General features: G+C 43.4%; 1 protein-coding gene across 2 annotated transcripts in view; it reads left to right on the top strand.

The window, feature by feature from the left end:
- The first annotated feature begins 13,313 nt into the window (after positions 1–13,313).
- Positions 13,314–19,121, top strand: part of LOC143146741 (uncharacterized) — a 29,961-nt gene continuing 24,153 nt past the window's right edge. For both annotated transcript variants that reach the window (XM_076311327.1, XM_076311328.1), the window contains exon 1: positions 13,314–13,631. In XM_076311327.1, the coding sequence (XP_076167442.1) occupies positions 13,488–13,631 (144 nt within the window). In that variant the 5' untranslated portion in view covers positions 13,314–13,487. The remainder of the gene's footprint in view (positions 13,632–19,121) is intronic.

Consider the following 19,121-nt stretch of genomic DNA (forward strand, 5'->3'; position numbering starts at 1 on the left):
TAGAACGAAACGCGCGTTCCCGGATTCACGATACGTTCGGCGATATTTTTCAAAATTCATAACGATAAGTTTCGTCGTTCGATGTAGTTACACGATCGCTACAAATTAAATGTGATACTTATCGATGCGGTATTATATCTGAAATTTATCTAGACTGTATCTACAATTTATTAAACGCCGCGTTCCGAGGAACGTTGAACGTTACGCGAACGTTCGAAGCGGTTTGAAGCGGTTTGAATCGGTTTGAAGGGGTTCGGAGCAGTTCGAAGCGGTTCGAAGCGGTTTGAATCGGTTTGAAGCGGTTTGAAGCGATTTTGAATCGGTTTGAAGCGATTTGAAGCGGTTCGAAACGATTCGAAGCGGTTCAAAGCGGTTCGAAGCGTTCCGCGTCCGTCGGCCCGCGACGATGTACCATTCTTTCAGCTTAGCTCGTCTTCTCGGCGTTACGCGATTGAATCCTCTCGCGGAATAAAAACAACACCGTTTCGCGATTGCGTAACAATCCGATCGGGACGAATCTCCGCCCTCGGCTCGTAATTGAATACTCGCGACCGAGTCCAAGTTGAAAAATTAAACGCGACGATCGCGCTCCGGAACGAGCAACCGAAGCAAACCGATATCCGATTTCCGTAAACAATCATCTTCCCCGGTGGAACCCAATTGTATTTTAAAACTGTCTCTTCGACGAACGTGCTAGGTTGTTCGAGAAGTTTCCTCGTTCGATAAAAATCATCAAACGGTACCGTTCAATCTAGTACTTATTGTTAGTGATGTAGTACCGCATCTAAAACTTATCGAACAGTACTATTCAATGTAGTACTTATTGATGTAGTACTATATCTAAAATTTATTGAACAGTACTCTTCAATATAGTACAGTTCAGTCACTTTTATCGTACGACAAAGCTTATCGAACAACTTGGTACACAGACCCTCGTACGAATCGATCCAAGTCCAAGTCAAGCCGAATACACGTTGTATCTGTTGTTGAACCTTCCTCCACTAGGGAGGTCTAACGAAGCGTTAAAGTCGAGAAGATTCGCGAGACGATAGAAACTTTTCTCAACGGAAAGGATTCGTCTTCTTAGTGTTTACCTTGGTTGGAATTATTTTCGTTTCAGGTACTCGTTACTACGAGTAAAAGTGGCGTCACGAACAGGGTGCACCGAGCCCCGGGATGAAAGTTGTACTGTTCGCAGTGACCGCGATGAACGATCGATCGCGCGAAAACGTCTCGGTTTTCGAGAAACGAAATAAAGCAGCGGGGTGGGTTCCGAGGCAGCAATTATCCGGTTAACGAGAACGAGTTTCGCGAACCGATCGCGAAAAACAGCTCCCACCGAGCGGTTCAAACACTTCCGGCAGCCTGAAATTGGATCCCCCTCCTCCTCTCCCCCTTCCGACCCCTTTCGTTTAGCGCGCGAAAAGGGGATTTACGATCCGCGAGGATCCGTTAAAGCTTTTCTTCGACAACGGTACAAAGTCTCGGTTATCCGGAAAAACGACGACCAATTGCCAAAATTCTATCCAATTCCATTTATCGTTAAAATAAATAAGTCTGACCAAATCCAGACCTAACACAGACCTAACCCAGACCATATTCTGTAGAAATGGTTCGCCTCGATTTTTAATTACTCGTACGGTACTACATTGAACAGTACTCTTCGATAAGTATTCATCGAACGACAACACTTATTGAACAACCAATTATATGAAATACTATACGTGTATTTGAACGTACGTAAAATTCTACACTTGTACTTAAATACACTTGAAATGCTGTGCACTAAATACACGTGTTGTTAAATATACATGAAATAGTACACGTGTAATCAAATGTACATAAAATTTTACACTTGCACCTAAATACTCGTAAAATACTCTTGTATTTAAATACAAATAAAACATTACGTCTGTACTTAAATAAACATGAAATATTCTACATGAAATACAATACGTGTATTTAATTATATTAAGTTGCTCGATAAGTTTTGTCGTTCGATAAAACTTATTGTGCAGTACTATATTGAACAGTACCGCATTGAACAGTACCGTATTGAACAATACCGTATTGAACAGTACCGTATTGAACGGTACCAGATTGAACCGTACAAAATTAAACAGTACCGCATTGAACGGTACTACATTGAACAGTACCGCATCGAACGATACTAGATTGAACAGTACCGCATTGAACGGTACTAGATTGAACCGTACAGAATTGAACGATACTAGATTGAACAGTACCGCATTGAACAGTACCCGTATTGAACAGTACCACATTGAACGGTACCAGATTAAACCGTACCGATTTGAACAGTGCCGCATTGAACGGTACTAGATTGAACCGTACCGAATTGAACGATACTAGATTGAACAGTACCACACTGAACGGTACTACATTGAACAGTATCTACATTGAACGGTACTAGATTGAACAGTACCGTTGAATAAATTTGATCGAACGACGAAACTTATCTATCGACCTATTAAACGTAGCTCCGCGACGATCTCTGTCCCACGGATCGCGTCCGAAAGCTTTCCGTATCGTTATAGGAGGGAGCTCGTGGACGTTTCCCTTCGAAAGGTAGTTTCTTTATCGAAGGCCGAGCGGTGGGAGCTTATCTCGCAAGCTCCATCTGAAATCGAGCCACGGTCGCGAGCTCTTACTCGCGGTCGATAAACGCAAAAAAAAAATTATCCGTCGAAGAGAAGCGTCCGCTTCTCGAGAATAAACTCCCTCGGTTCTCGATCGATCCTTTCCCGTAACGAACGTAACGCCAATCGATCGAGAATCGTCCCTAATTCGTTAAATCGAGCGTCTCGTTGCACACGACGACCAACGTGACCAACCAGAACCCGGACCCTCGAAATGCCCAGGAAACGCGGGAAATAAGGGACAAACGGGGCGATATCGATCCCTTCCTTCCTCTCTTCCTTCCTTCCTTCCTTCCTTCCTTCCTTTCTTCCTTCCTTCCTTCGAGAATAATTCCTCGAGCGAACGAAACGATCGCCCCGCGAACGGGAAACGGTCGAGGATAAAATCGCCGCGGGTGGCTGAGTGCTACCAGAGAAACCTTTAGGCCGCGTTTCCATTACCGGTTTCGAGACCGACCTGTACCCTGATTGACTTCCAATGTCGTCCAACTTTTCCCCAACCTCCTCTCCCTCCCTCTTTCTCACTCTCTCTCGCTCTCTCTGTCTCTCTCTATCTCAGTCTCGATTCTCCAGCGTCGAGTCGACGATCGTTCCTTTATCGCCCTCTCGATCGTCGAAACGCTCGCGACAAGCGCCCGTAAAAATCTCTCCTCGCGATCGATCCACGTCTCTACCGGTCTTCCGTCTCGCGAACCGGAGAGAGACTCGACGTTTCGCTCGCAAGACCCGCGAGATGTCCCCCGAAACTCGATTCTCTCGAAACGATCGTTACAGCAACGAATCGTGCAACGATCGTCGTATCGATCTCGAAAATCGATTCGTACCAATCCGAGACACGCGATAACGTTTCCTCGTTGTTCCTTCAGCGAGGAAGAAGCCACGCTCGAACGGAATCGATCGACCTTTAACGCGATACCGAAGGAAAGGTACGCGAGAGTCGGTACTCGAGATTTTTATCGCCACTCGCCGCAACGTTTTATCGATATTCGCCCCACGTTAACGACCGGTAAACGAACGTTTAACGTCCGAATTAAAACTATCGATATCGCGAAAAGTTACGCCAGATATTGGTAATGTAATTCCCAATAAAAGACGCGTCGAGCTACCGACGAAATTTACCAATTTCGCGCGAGCGTCAGCGATGACGAGGAACGAAGATAACGTACTGCGCGCGGCTCGGGAAAGGTCCTGCGAGCCGGTGGGCGTGTCTCGACGCGTTCCGCTTGCTTTCTCGATCCCTCGAGCCACCGACTGCGCTATTGGCTCCTCCCTACGACCAATCGGACTCGCCTGCCTTCCGCAGGACTCCTTCTCAGCCGCGCACACTACACGACACGCGTTCGAACGTTCTTTCGCGCGTTTAGACCATTTCCAGAGAAACAAAATCTCCTTCACGGCATAATTACGGTAATTACTATAAAATTTATCGATATCAAAGGGGTGTTTATCGGGACTAAGTGAATATATATTTTTTTAGTATTTATAGTCCACCGAAAAATTATGAATCCGATTCTTATAAATAACGATATGAATAAATTAATCGATACGTGTCTCGAGGGGGTAAAAATATATGGAAATAATCCTAAAAAGTTAAAGAATATGATCAAGAATGCAAGTCTAAAATAAAATAATAGGTTTTTTAGGAATTTCTTATCGGTTAACAGTTTAAATTCTGAGTTTACAAAGTTTATAAATATATTTCAGAATGTTTGGTAGCAACCAACGTTTGGTAGCAACTAACTGGAGCAGAAACTATCCTTGTTCGACGAAACGAACAATCGAACAATAGATTGTTCAATACGTTGTTTTTTACATTGTAAAAAATACTACGATACTTCCACGTGAAACTTGATACACGCGTTCGTTGAACGGTAGTACCATGTTTATAAAAATAAAACGACGAATCTGATCCATTTGTTAGAGAACGACCAAATTTATCGAGCAATATATTGGTCGTAATTTTCCACCGGTGTGATAAATTTATCGAATCTACGAACGAAGAATTTCGCGACTACCGTGCGAAAGCTACCATTTGTTTCTAGTTTTCTTCGGTCGCCTCGGTTCGAGACAAGTCTCTAGCGTGAGAAGCATTCATCGTTCGAAGTAAACTTTCCAGTATTTAAAAAGTGCTCCGTCGTACCCGATCGAAAAAAGTTCCAACGCTCGCGCGTACAACGAACGAGGAACGATCCTCTTCTCGGGATCGAGCTCGTCCTTGGATTTTGGGTCCTCCGGTATTGATCGTTCGTTCTTCGAACGAACGCGCGGATTACTCCGCTTGTCGAGGGTGACGGAAGAAAAATAACCTCGCGACCATTACAAATTAAGAAGGGATCAAACATTTTCCAACGACGGCCGAGACAATGACGAGAAAATTAAATTTTTCTCGAAGACGTTTCGAAACGATTACTCTGTCTACCGAGCTACGTGCTACCTCGGTACCCGAAAATACGAATTCGTTGCGTAATTCTTCGTAGCGTTAAATTCTCCCTGTGAAACATTCGTAATTAAATCGAGCGAAAAAGATACGAGAGATAAATAGCAAAAATTTTACGGTTAGGAAAAACCACGTAACTCGCCTCTGTGGATAAATCGGGATCGTGAGCACGTCGTATCAAGTACGAGTACATCTTTACTCTCGTAAGTACGTTAATCGATTGTCCGATACTCGTTTTGCATACAATTCAAAAGTTGAACAAATTACCTTGATCGAACCGAACCAAGGACCTGGAGTTTAAATTCGACAGGTTTACGCGCAGGGTATCGCTGGGTATAGGTATTATTTATGTATTTATGTATTCATGTATTTATCATCGAGTTCGATAAGGGTACACACAGGCTACCGCTGGCTGTATGCATTATTTACGTTTTATTAGATTCGACGAAGGTGTGTACGCAGGGTATTATTTATGTATCGTTGTGCTCCGCAGGGATCAAGATCAGGTGTTTCCTTGTTTGATATTTTTACGCCACGAAAAGAGCTTTCGATCGCGCACGATTAAAAACGATTCGAGCAAGAATTTTCTTTCGACTCGAAACTCCTTCCAGAAACACCGTTATAAAATGTGTAACGAGATGATTCTCTTCCCCGATCCGCCTCTGTGCAATCTGATAGGTTGTTCGAACGACGAAACTTATCGAACAGTACTCTTCAATGTAGTACTGTTCAATGTGGTACTGTTCAATGTAGTACTCTTTAATGTGGTACTGTTCAATACTGTACTGTCCTATGTGGTACTGTTCAATGTAGTACTCTTTAATGTGGTACTGTTCAATGTAGTACTCTTTAATGTGGTACTGTTCAATGTAGTGCTCTTTAATGTGATACTGTTCAATGTAGTACTCTTTAATGTGTTACTGTTCAATGTAGTACTCTTTAATGTGGTACTGTTCTATATAGTATCGTTCCATGTGGTACTGTTCTATATAGTATCGTTCCATGTGGTACTGTTCAATACAGTACTATCCTATGTGGTACTGTTCAATACAGTACTATCCTATGTGGTACTGTTCAATGTAGTACTCTTTAATGTGGTACTGTTCTATATAGTACCGTTCAATGTAATACTCTTTAATGTGGTACTGTTCTATATAGTACCGTTCAATGTAATACTCTTTAATGTGGTACTGTTCTATATAGTACCGTTCAATGTAATACTCTTTAATGTGGTACTGTTCTATATAGTACCGTTCAATACGGTACTGTTCAGTATAGTACTGTTCAATATAATACTATTCAATAAGTTTTACTGTTCAATGTAGTACTGTTCAATATAGTACCCTTTAATGTGGTACTGTTCAATGTAGTACTATTCAATGTGGCACTGTTCCATATGATACTGTTCAATGAAGTACAGTTCAATATGGTACTGTTCAATGTAGTACCGTTCGATAAGTTTTATCAAACGACGAAACTTATCGAGCAAGCTATTACTATACCATCGAACGACAAAATTCATCGAAGAACCTATCAAGTCTCCAGAAACCGAGGAAACGGTGCCCAATATATTTCCGCCGTTTATCGTTGCATCGAAAAACTTCTCGAGGACCGTAGGAGAGAAATTCTCTTATCGGAGAATTCATCGACCCAGATTTCAATTCGTTCGATGAAATTATCGACGCGCAAAGTATTTCACCGAACGAAATATTCGCCTAAAGTGTCCCGAAATATCACGCGCTGTTTTAAGGATGACCAACCAATTTAAGGACAGTTATTTTACACCCGTGTCCTTGGAAATTTCTTTCCATCCAGATGATGAACCCCTCGAGTCGTTTCTTCCCCATTTTTTATTCTTTCTTCGTGCCAGACGGAAACAATCAACGAGCTGCTCGTTAATCGTTCACGATTCGAACGTTTTTTTCGCGCAATTGTGCACGCGTATCGACGTGGAATCGCGCGACAACGAGTTCGATTCGGCGAGACTCGATGGACCGCCTCCGTAACAAATATCGCGCGACCCCTCGAGCAATTAACTTCGATGTAATTAATTAATTAGCTAATGACGATCGAGCCCACGGTGGATTCGTTTTCGGAGAGTTAACCGACAATCGGAAACTCTCCGCTTTGAAACGATGCGCGAAGCGTCTGCGGTTCGACGATCGATGAACGAGGTTCTCCGGTCGCGCGGGATCCTCGATTTCAGATTTTTCGAGCAAACTTTTCGAAACACGCTCGCGACGAGGAGAAACGATCCGATGTAAACATCGTCACGAGATCCTACTCGTTTTCGTAGGTATTCTAGGTTCGTCGCGCGGGACGATACGTTGTTCGTTGTACGTTACGCGTATTACTTAGGCGAGTGGGCGGATCTCGCCCACTTATTCATACTTAGTTATTAATACGTCTCAATTTTATTTCTAATTAGGTGTAATACTTAGTTATTAATACGTGTCAATTTTATTTCTAATTAGGTGTAATACTTAGTTATTAATACGTGTAAATTTTATTTCTAATTAGGTGTAATACTTGTAAATCTGCGGGCAGATTTTAAGCTCTCTCGGTCGGAGATATTAGATCCTCCCATAAGTAACATGGTTTTTTGACGGTGACTTTCGGTGAAAAAAATTAATACTTACATTTATTTTCAATCATCGATACATCGACCATCAGTTTCGATTACCTTTTCCCATCTGTCGGTCAACTTTCTTATTCCATTTTCGAAAAACTTCCTGTACTCGAACAGTACTGTTCAAAGCTAACGTTTTACTACATTGAACGGTACTGTTCAATACTAACGTTTTACTATATTGAACAGTGCTAGATTGAACGGTACCGTTCGACATTAATTTTTGTACTGTACTTGAACAGTACCGTACAACGCTAACGTTTTACTACATTGAACGGTACTGTTCAATACTAACGTTTTACTATATTGAATAGTGCTAGATTGAACAGTACCGTACAACGCTAACGTTTTACTACATTGAACGGTACTGTTCAATACTAATGTTTTACTATATTGAACAGTGCTAGATTGGACGGTACTGTTCGACATTAATTTTTGTACTGTACTTGAACAGTACCGTACAACGCTAACGTTTTACTACATTGAACGGTACTGTCCAATACTAACGTTTTACAAAAGTCGATCTCGCAAAAAAGAATGAATATTCGTGCGCTGGATATATTTAAAACCCGTCAGTTCTTGCGGTACAAATTTTCTCAGTTTCGAGATACACTTTTCCCAATTGTGTATAACGTCTATGGACGGTACTGCTGCTACTACTGCTAATCTCTCAGCAATTTCATCGGTAGTTAATTGTGGTTCTAACTCGATCGAAGCTTTCAATACCTCGGGATTGAACGCTGTCGTTCGAGCGGATCACGGTTCGTCGGGAAGCTGAAAATCACATTTTCGAAATTTCGGAAACCATCTTTCACGCTTTCTCAAATTCGGAGCACGTTCACCGTACACTTCGCAAATGTTTTTAACCGTATCCGTAGCGGTGCTAGCTTTTTTTAAATTCGTGCAGCGTACAATGCCGCGAACGAAGTTCGCACGCGCTCGTTTTAAAATTCTTTTTCCAGCGAAAAATGTCGATCGAACCGCACCGTACGCAACCGACGGACGCGTCCATAGAGCACTCTTTCAGCTACGTGGAAAGAAGTTTCTATAAACGTATCGCCGAGATGTTGTTCAAGTGTTTATTTCAAGTACGATAAGAAATGTTGCTTACGGGACGACGCAACAGAAACCCTCGATTCCCGGAATGAACAGCGAACGTGCGCGCATTATTCCTGGCCTTCTAATTTAGAATCGTCGATCGTTGCTCTTCTCTGTCACCGTGTTAAATTGCTCGTAGACGTCGAGCTCGAACCGCTCGTTTCTCCTACGCCGAGGCGTCGTCGTCCTCGTCGTTTCCAACGAGGAGAAAAAATCGAACGAACGCGACCTACTCGGGAGGAATCGTCAATGCGACAGGTGGTTCCCGGAGAAGAAACGAATATCGACTCGATCGAACCACTCTCGACGTCAGTGCGAGGACCGCCAAGCACTCCGATCAAACCGACGCAGAACCCAAACACCAGCTTCACCGAAAAACAAAAATCGTGTATACGAGACACACCTGTCGAATAAAAATTCGTTCAGTGTGCAAGCTTACTCGAGTCTTGTGGAAAAATGGGGATTGTTGAACTCGAGAGAAATGTAAATAGAATGGTGAACAGAGTCACAAATAGTAAGCTGACCAGAGTCACAAATAGTAAGCTGACCAGAGTATTCTCCAGAATATTTACAAATGTGGAATAATGGGATTGTTGAACACGAGAGAAAAGTAAATAGAACAGTGACTAGAGTCACAAATAGTAAGCTGACCAGAGTATTCTCTAGAATATTTATGAATGTGGAATAATGGGATTGTTGAACACGAGAGAAAAGTAAATAGAACAGTGACTAGAGTCACAAATGGTAAGCTGACCGAAGTATTCTCTAGAATATTTATAAATGTGGAATAATGGAATTGTCGAAGACAAGAGAAAAGTAAATCGAACGTTCATTTGAACGGTAGAAGATAGAGCGATGCGTCGGGGCATGGCGATAAACGACCGAGCAGACCCCAACGATCACGTCAAAGTCGGTAACGACCCCTTCCCCTGTCTCTCGACTTCTCAAGGATTTGGAAAGAAGAAGAAGGAGCCGCAATGATTTCCTCTTTCTTGAACGGAAATGAAAATTACAATTTTCCGTGTAAATACGTAAAAGTATTTTTTCTTTTCACGAAGGAACGTTCGTTCCTCGCGACACGGTGAAAAACAATGGCACGGGTCGACCTTCTCGCTCGTGTTTCGTTATCGTCGCACGGTTCACCTTGGGTAAACATTTTCACCGATTCGCGTTTACTCGTTCCACGGTAGCCTACGCGTGCAACGCGATAACTTCGCGGTCGAGTTGATACGTCTCGCGCAAAACTCAAGCTTCGAAACTCGTGGGAATTCGATCGAGTATCGGGGTCGAAGGTTCGTTTTCGAGATCGCTTTTCTCCACCGCTTGCTCTCTCTCTCTTTTTTCCTTTCTTCGCGTTGTTTCGTTCGAGAAGATTTCCCCGGAAAACGGGGAAAATTCAATCCAACGGTCGAACGGTCCCCTGCGTCGTTGCACTGTGCACGGCCCCTGGAACAGTCCCGAAACTCGTGTTCGAGTCCCAGAGTCGGTTCGCGAGCTCCGAGCGCGGCGTCGAGAAGACAAACGACCGGTTACGTGCCCGCTGTTCCGAGTTCACGGTTCACGGACCCCCCACCACCGCGCGGATCGGTCCTATTGGTCGCCGGAGGAGCTCGACGGCGACCAATGGCGACCGTGGACCGATCGGTACACCGTGAACCACCCAGAGCGGGGGCGGGGACGCTCGCTCGCCTCCTCGAACGAGATCTCGCGACTTTCGTGCGTTTCGCGTACCGTAGCGTCGCGTACGAGCGGATATTCTACCAACGAACGGACCCATCCTTGCCCAAAGGATCGAGAACGCCCCAAAGGATCTCGCGCGGAAGGCTACGATCGAACGAACAATTATACATTTTACGATCGTAATCGCGGGATTTTAATTTTCTGTGTGTGTATTTCTTTCTTATTTTTCTTTTAACGGAATATCGTAGGAATTATTCCTGGTTATTAGAAAACAAAGGCGAATCAAGTTTTAGGATACACATGTATCGAACGAGGTGGTAGGAATGAAATGTTAACAAAACGCACGAATTGGAACTACGCTAACTGCGGTATTCTTATTTCACCAGTACTGTACAATGTAGCACTGTTCAATCTAGTACTGTTCAATCTAGTACTGTTCAATCTAGTACTGTTCAATCTAGTACTGTTACAATGTATTACTGTTTAATAAATTTTATTCAGTAATTAACAGTACTGTTCAATCTAGAACCGTTCAATCTATTACTGTACAATTTAGTACTGTTCAATCTAGTACTGTTACAATGTATTACTGTTTAATAAATTTTATTCAGTAATTAACAGTACTGTTCAATCTAGCACTGTTGAACGTAATACTGTTCAATGTAGTTCCGTTCGATAAGTTTTATCGAAGGACAAAATGTATCGAACAACCTGATACATCGAGTACCTCGAGTACCTCGAGTACCTAACGTATCGGTAACGACACCGTACAATAACAAGATTGCACCGACGAATTATCGTCACTGTACTTTTCACGGTTCGAGCGAACCTCGAGGTCCTCCTCGAACGAGAAAAACTGCACGCGAGGAACACGGTCGCGTTTACTCTTATCTCGAGTAAGACGTTCGTTCGTTCGTTCGTTCGTTCGTTCGTTCGTTGCGTACTTGCCCTAATCGCGGTATCAGGACGGTGGTCCTCCGCATCGAGAAGCGTCCAACAACCCACGCCGAGTCCGGTGAGAACGCTCGACGTGACAAATTGAACTTACCCCGAGAGTCGTTACTCTTCCTCGGACGCGGTATGTACGCGACGCGTATTTATCGAGCGGATCGTGCCTGGCCACACCGCGAACGAAACCGAACCGCCTCGACGAACTTCCCAGAACTCGCCTCGAGTCCTATCGATTCGGTGAAAACCAATTTCGGAAGAATATCGAACCTCGCGGCACCTCCCACTCCTCCCTCTTGACCATCGATGCTCCTTTTGCGCGGGAATTTTCAAACGAAGAGCAACCATTCCTACAAAGTCGTGCAAACGATCGCGAACAAAGTCCGTACGTTCCGTGCGCGCATCGTTAACGTTTTTCAACGAGAAGACGAGAAAATTGTGAAACGAAACACGCGAAAACGATCGTCACGAACCTTGAGTAACGTCCGCGAACAATTCCTCGCTCCGATGTCATATCTATCGCTCGTATTTAGCTTAATTCGTACACCTACACTCTCAGATTCGATGCAAGACGTTTTCAACCGCTACCACGCAAATAATCCAAAATATCTCTCGTTCGTCGCCCAATTGCGAGCATCGTACCGAAGATCGCCCACAGATACTCCCTCTTTTTCTCGTATCGAGCCCAACGAGTCACTCTCGTCCCCCTTCGCCCACTTATCCTACGCGGTTCAACGGGCAAACTTTTCCCGAGATCGACCAGTCGCGTAGGCAAAGGTTGCGCGCTTTTCCTGAAATTTTTCTTTTTTTTCTTGCGCGTCACGAGGGTCGCTAATCAAAGCGGACGATCGACGCGGAACGAGAACCCTCGTAAAGTGTCCGACCGGAACACGGGGGCGCAACAACGAATACGACAAGTCGTACGAGTCGAACCTAAGTACCAATAACACTTTTCGAGCATTTACCGAAATAGTAATTTAATCGAGAACCACCGACAGACTTCCGAATATTGAGGTACGTATCTCGAAGAAAAACCATCGACGTCGAAGAAGAGGAATTTATAAAATCGAGCCCAAGCGTCGAATGGAAAAGTCGTAATGTCTCTGGGAAACCTGCTGTGGAATTTTAAGTAAATTTCATTACGAAAGCAGTTGGAACCAGTCGTTTCGACTGCTTGGTAAATCTAGTCTTAAGGATGGAAATTAAGAAATATAATTGCAGAAATACAATGCAAAAGGGGAGACGGTTAGCCCGTTTCAGCTCTCCACTGTTTCTATCGAACAGTACTATTCAAGGTAGTACTGTTCAGATAAAGTAATGTTCGGTACTGTTCAATGTAGTTCGATGAAACTTCTTGAACAGTACCATTCAATGTAGTTCGATGAAACTTCTTGAACAGTACTGTTCGATGTAGCTCGATAAATAATTCTATTATTCGACCCCACTGTCGTCAGGGTTGCAAAGTCGGAGACGCAACGCGACAACGTGTATCGTTGTTCTTCGACGGATCGTCCTAAAAGATCCACTTCGTTTCGAGAAAACTTCTCTCTCTCTCTCTCTCTCTTGAAAGTGATTATTTCGTTTTAAATGCCACGTGTTCGATTTTCGATTGCGGAGAGAGGTTGGAACGAACGGTCGTCCGGTATTCGTGAACGTTGATGCGCTCGGTTTCGTTCGGTTTCGTTTCGGTTCCGTTTCGTTTCGTTTCGTTTCGTTTCGCGGTGGTGTCGCAGGAGTACGCGCGGTTTCGCGAATCGGGCGTAGGTGACTGCGCCTGCGCGGCGGTCGATCACCACGCGTACACGCGGAAGTATATAGGAGAGCGGTCCCCGTTCGCGGCGTCACATTGCGTCCTCGAGCCAACTCCTTCGTCTTTCCGTCATCGAGCCGCGCCTCGGCCATCGGTTTCCGGTATCCACGAGGATCCACACGTACCACGCGTACCACGCGCAACAGACGGTTACCGTTTAGAACGCGGAGGAACGTCCATCCAACCTAAGGAAATTTCGCGACGTACTCGGAGAACTCGGAGATAAATATGGGCAATAGAGTGTTTCCACTGGTGGTGGTGGCCATGGTGCCCATAATCGCGGGCGGTATCGGACAGCGTGCACTCGGTAAGAGGAACCCGACCACCAATCTCGACTACCCCGATTATCCGGCCAAGTACGACGAGTATCCGGTGAGTAACTCGAATATCTCTTTATCTCTTCATTTTTCATCGCGAGGGACGAACACGAGTCCTACCTACGCGAAACGTGGAAACTTTCTCTCTCTGTTACCACTCGAACGCAGAAACGTCGTACGTGCATCCCGAACGCTCGAGAAACGCTCGAGGAATCAAACTTTCGTCGACGCGAGACGAAATCGAAGCGAACTCGAGGGACATCCGGTAAGAGGCTCGGTTAGTTCGACGATCGAACGCTCTCGCGGGTATCGAACGTCACGGATCGTCGAAACGAAAAGGTAGTTCGAGCCAATGTTCCCACGTTTCGATAGTTGGAAACTTTTCTCAGCTCGTTGTTTTCTTTCCCGTTCGGCGAGTCGCACGCGATTCGAGGAACGACGTCGCCTCGATTAACATCGCGAATCCTCGTTCCACGGCCGTCGCTCCGACGAGGTCGACCTCGCCAACGGAACACGTTCATCGAGTCTGTCCCGTCGAGGACAGGTTGTCTCGTTTCTTTCGTTTCCGTTCGCTTCGCGATATCGTGCCTCGCGTCTAGTTCTCACTCGTTACCGAACCACGTACACGCCGAACGTATGGAGCACGTACAGAAGCTCCAAACGAACAACTGTAACGGTCTAGGGGGAAAAAGAACTCGTACCATTGTAATCGCGCGAGTTTCTATTTTCAAAAGCAAAAGGAATTATTCGAATTCGTAAATCATTTCGCGAGATGTAAGAGCTTAAAGCGAAGGAACAGTTGAGAACGCAAAATAAATTTATCCCACTTCTGAAGCTCTGAACGAATAACTATAATGGCCTAAGGGAAACAAACTCGTACCATTGTAATCGGGCGAGTTTCTATTTTCAAAAGCAAGCGGAATTATTCGAATTCGTAAATCATTTCGCGAGATGTACGAGCTTAAAGCGAAGGAACAGTTGAGAACGCAAAATAAATTTCTCCCACATCTGATGCTCTAAACGAATAATTATAATAGCCTAGGGGGAAAAAAAAATCATATCGTTGTAATCGGGCGAGTTTCTACTTTCAAACGCAAAAGGAATAATTCGAATTCGTCAATAATTTCGCGAGATATACGAGTTCGAAGCGAAGGAATAATTGAGAACGCGACAAATTTTTCCCACTTCTAAGGCTCTAAGCGGTCCGAAACCTACACCGTAGATTCTGACAAAGTATTTTCGATAACCGAGAAACATCGCCGATAACGCGCGCAATACACTTCCCGATCGAGGATTTCACGAACGATACGATCACCGCGATTACCGTGAAAGTTTCCCCGAGGAACGATATCGTTCCAAGAGACGCGTCGGTTTACTATACTCTCTGTCGGAAGACACAAGGAACTTTGGTCTTTCGGAGTTCTCGGACGCTTCCGGAACATAATCGTCCTCGCGCGAAACGAGAGTTCGACCTTCGACGCCTAATTCGGTAGATTTCAACTCGTAAACCGTGATCGTAATAGCTTGTTCGATGTTTCGTCGTTCGATGAAACTTATCGAACAGTACCGTTCGATGCGGTACTGTTCAGATTAAGTAGCAGGGTACTGTTCGGATAAAGTAGTAGGGTACTGTTCAATTTAGTACTGTTCGGATAAAGTAGTACGGTACTGTTCAATGTAGTACTGTTCGGATAAAATTTATTGGACAGTACTGTTTAATGTATTACTCTTCGATGATACTTATCGAACAGTACTGTTCAATGCGATACTGTTCAGATTAAGTAGTAGGGTACTGTTCAGATAAAGTAGTACGGTACTGTTCAATTTAGTACTGTTCGGATAAAGTAGTACGGTACTGTTCAATGTAGTACTTGTTCGGATAAAGTAGTACGGTACTGTTCAATGTAGTATTGTTCGGATAAAACTTATTGGACAGTACTGTTTAATGTAGTACTGTTCGATGATACTTATCGAACAGTACTGTTCAGATTAAGTAGTAGGGTACTATTTAATGCGGTATTGTTCAGATTAAGTAATAGGGTACTGTTCAATGCGGTACTGTTCAGATTAAGTAGCAGGGTACTGTGCAATTTAGTACTGTTCGGATAAAGTAGTACGGTACTGTTCAATGTAGTACTGTTCGGATAAAGTAATACGTTACTGTTCAATGTAGTACTGTTCGGATAAAATTTATTGGACAGTACTGTTTAGTGTAGTACTGTTCGATGAAACTTATCGAACGGTATTGTTCAATGTAGTACTGGTTAGATAAAGTAGTACAATAATAAGTTTCCTCGAAAGACAAATCGTATCGAGCAACCTAGTACTACACTGTTCGACAATTTTTATCGAACGAGAAATCTTATCGAACAACCAAGTATTACAAAGTTAATCGCGATACACGAGGATCTCGCGTTTCCCATATCGCGATTAATCGCGTGTAAAAGAATACGAAGAAAAAATCAGATCTTACGAATTGGATACACCTGTGATTCATCGCCGATCATTACCATCGAAATCGCTCGAATCGCACAGAATCGTCCAATAATCGTAAATTATCGAATTGAGCGTCGACAGCTTTCAACTAGCGTAAATTTCTACGCTCCCTCGGGATCTTTCGAGTTTGCACGCGCTTTCGGCCCAAAGAGGTTCTCGTTTCCTTAATTCCGATTCTATCGCTCGCAGTTGCACTTTGGTTGACAAGTACTCCGTACCTCTCGACTCTTTCGATGGATCTCTCGCTAAATTTCGTTGTCCGTTAAACGATCTTTCGTAATCTCTCTTTCTTTAATTTACATATATATTTATTTTCTCTGCAAATCGATGGATGTATCGGCCGGGAAACGAACAAATAAATTCTGTTTTTTCGTATTTTTACGTATTACAACGCGCCTTTCACCCAACTATAAACGATGCAACCAACGATCCTTGAAACCAACGTTAACAATTGGCCAACGTTGACGATCGGAGCAAGTCTCTCCCATTTCCGGTGCATACGCGGCACGAAAGTTCTTCGAGTCCCTCGTCTCGCTTCTCAACGTTGTTTCGTGTATTTCTTTGTTTATTAACCAGTCGGAGAATCGTACGAAAATTACTCCACCGTGAAACGAAAAGAGAAACGCGTACAAAAATTCCTACAGTAACGCACAATGTTTCGTAAAATCTACGATCGATCGAGCATCGTTAATATCAACGATTCGCTGTTACACGTTTCTATTTCTGTGAAAACCGAACCGACGCGCGTGCACTTGTTGCACTTGCGGTGCATTTTTCGACACTGCAACTTCTGTACCTTTGCACGGGTACACGGTGCAGATATCATCGTGCACGGTTTACATTTAAATACATCGTTCGTTGAACAGTTACGTCTCGATACACCTTAAATTGTTCCATAAGTTTTGTCGTTCTTTTCCATTGTAAAAAAGAGTACCGTGAGAACGAATATACACATATCTGTAAAAATGAAAGAAAGAATAATATTCCTAAGGCTGGTATAGGCTCGATTTATACGACCTGTTGAAGGACAACGATATATAGTACATTGTCGTGTTGCGTCTCCGACTCTTGGAACCCCGTCGATAGTGGGGTCGAATAATAGGTTGTTCGATAAGTTTCAGTATACTAACAGTATAGTACTAGGTTGCTCGATACGATTTGTCTTTCGATGAAACTTATCGAACAGTACTACATTGAACAGTACTGTACTAATTTATCCGAACAGTACTAGATTGAACAGTACTGTACTACTTTATCTGAATAGTACTGTGCTTCTTTATCTGAACAGTACTTGATCGATCTAAATAGTATTATATTGAACAGTACTGTACTACTTTATCTGAACAGTACTATATTGAACAGTACTGTACTAATTTATCCGAACAGTAGTAGATTGAACAGTACTGTACTACTTTATCTGAACAGTAGTAGATTGAACAGTACTGTACTAATTTATCCGAACAGTACTAGATTGAACAGTACTATACTACTTTATCTGAATAGTACTGTGCTTCTTTATCTGAACAGTACTTGATCGATCTAAATAGTATTATATTGAACAGTACTGTACTACTTTATCCGAACGGTAGTATATTGAACAGTACTGTACTACTTTAACTGAACAGTAGTCGATTGAACAGTACTGTACTACTTTATCCGAACAGTAGTAGATTGAACAGTACTGTACTACTTTATCTGAATAGTACTGTGCTTCTTTATTTGAACAGTACTACTTTGAACAGTACTTGATCGATCTAAATAGTACTAAATTGAACAGTACTGTACTACTTTATCTGAACAGTACTGTACTACTTTATCTGAATAATACTGTGCTTCTTTATCTGAACAGTACTACTTTGAACAGTACTGTACTACTTTATCCGAACAGTACTACATTGAACAGTACTGATCAGTATAAACACTTGATAGCCACAACGAGCTAAGCGTCTTCAGTTTCCGACTTTCAGTTCCTAATGTTTCGTTCCAGACATCGGACGTCCATCCTAAAATTGTATTTCTCATTTTCTATCCCCGATTGAATTACCATTTCGCTAAATACGCGTAAACTGTGGGTGCTTTTTAACCTTGAGTCTACGAGACGAGCGGACTCGTGTCTCGCGATCGTTGCGAGCGGTGTTCGCGAAAGCAACCGGACAAATCTTCAAAGATACCACCGCACGAGCCGAAGAAGTATCATCGAGGAACGAAGAAACGAAATATAAACCAAGGTACTCCGTTTACGGTGTTCTCGTCGAAAGTACCACGGCTGGCGAGAAACGCGTAGACCGTCGAACGAAGAAACTCGAGAAGAATGAACGCTCCAGGCCCGCGAGGAGAAACGCGGGACTGATTACGCGAATCGATAACAACGTTCCCGAAGAATCGTTTACATCGAGACGCGAACGACGAACGTTGGGATCGAATCGATCCTCTTCGATCGTTTCGTCGTTCTACGCGAACTTCCACGCGAAACGACCAACGAAGTAACGAGGAAATAACGGAGTAAATCGAATCGAACGAAGAGTCAACGAAACGCGAGACGAGAGGTTCACGCGTGTCTCGAGGAACGATCAAACGCGATCGAAACTACCAATTGTAAAATTGATTCACGATGCAGCACGGTGTGCGAGAAACGATCGCGTGGAAGACACTTTGAATATCTCTCGATACTAGAGTCAACGTACAACGAACGTTGTACATCGATTCGATTCCGCTACCGAGGAAATTAACGCTAAATCTACCAACCAAATGACTGGTTTCTACAAAGAAATTTGTCTTAAATTCCGTAGTATATTTTCGAAAGACGTTACGAATTATTTTATTCTATGTTTTCTTCTCTTTTTCCTCGATCGTTTGCCCGAGACACCTACGAGGAACAGATCGGTATACCAAAATCGATAGGTAGTTGTAACGTTGAGAAGATTGTGACCATAAGTGGAAACGAAAATACAAATCTCGCCTTTAAGTCGCGTAAAAGTAGCCAGGCTGATACACGGATAAAGGAGATCGTAAAGGGTAAAAAAAAAATGTACCCTCTCGAGCTTGGAAT

This window comes from Ptiloglossa arizonensis, chromosome 5, assembly GCF_051014685.1.
Source record: "Ptiloglossa arizonensis isolate GNS036 chromosome 5, iyPtiAriz1_principal, whole genome shotgun sequence".
In the NCBI taxonomy this organism is placed as follows: domain Eukaryota; kingdom Metazoa; phylum Arthropoda; class Insecta; order Hymenoptera; family Colletidae; genus Ptiloglossa; species Ptiloglossa arizonensis.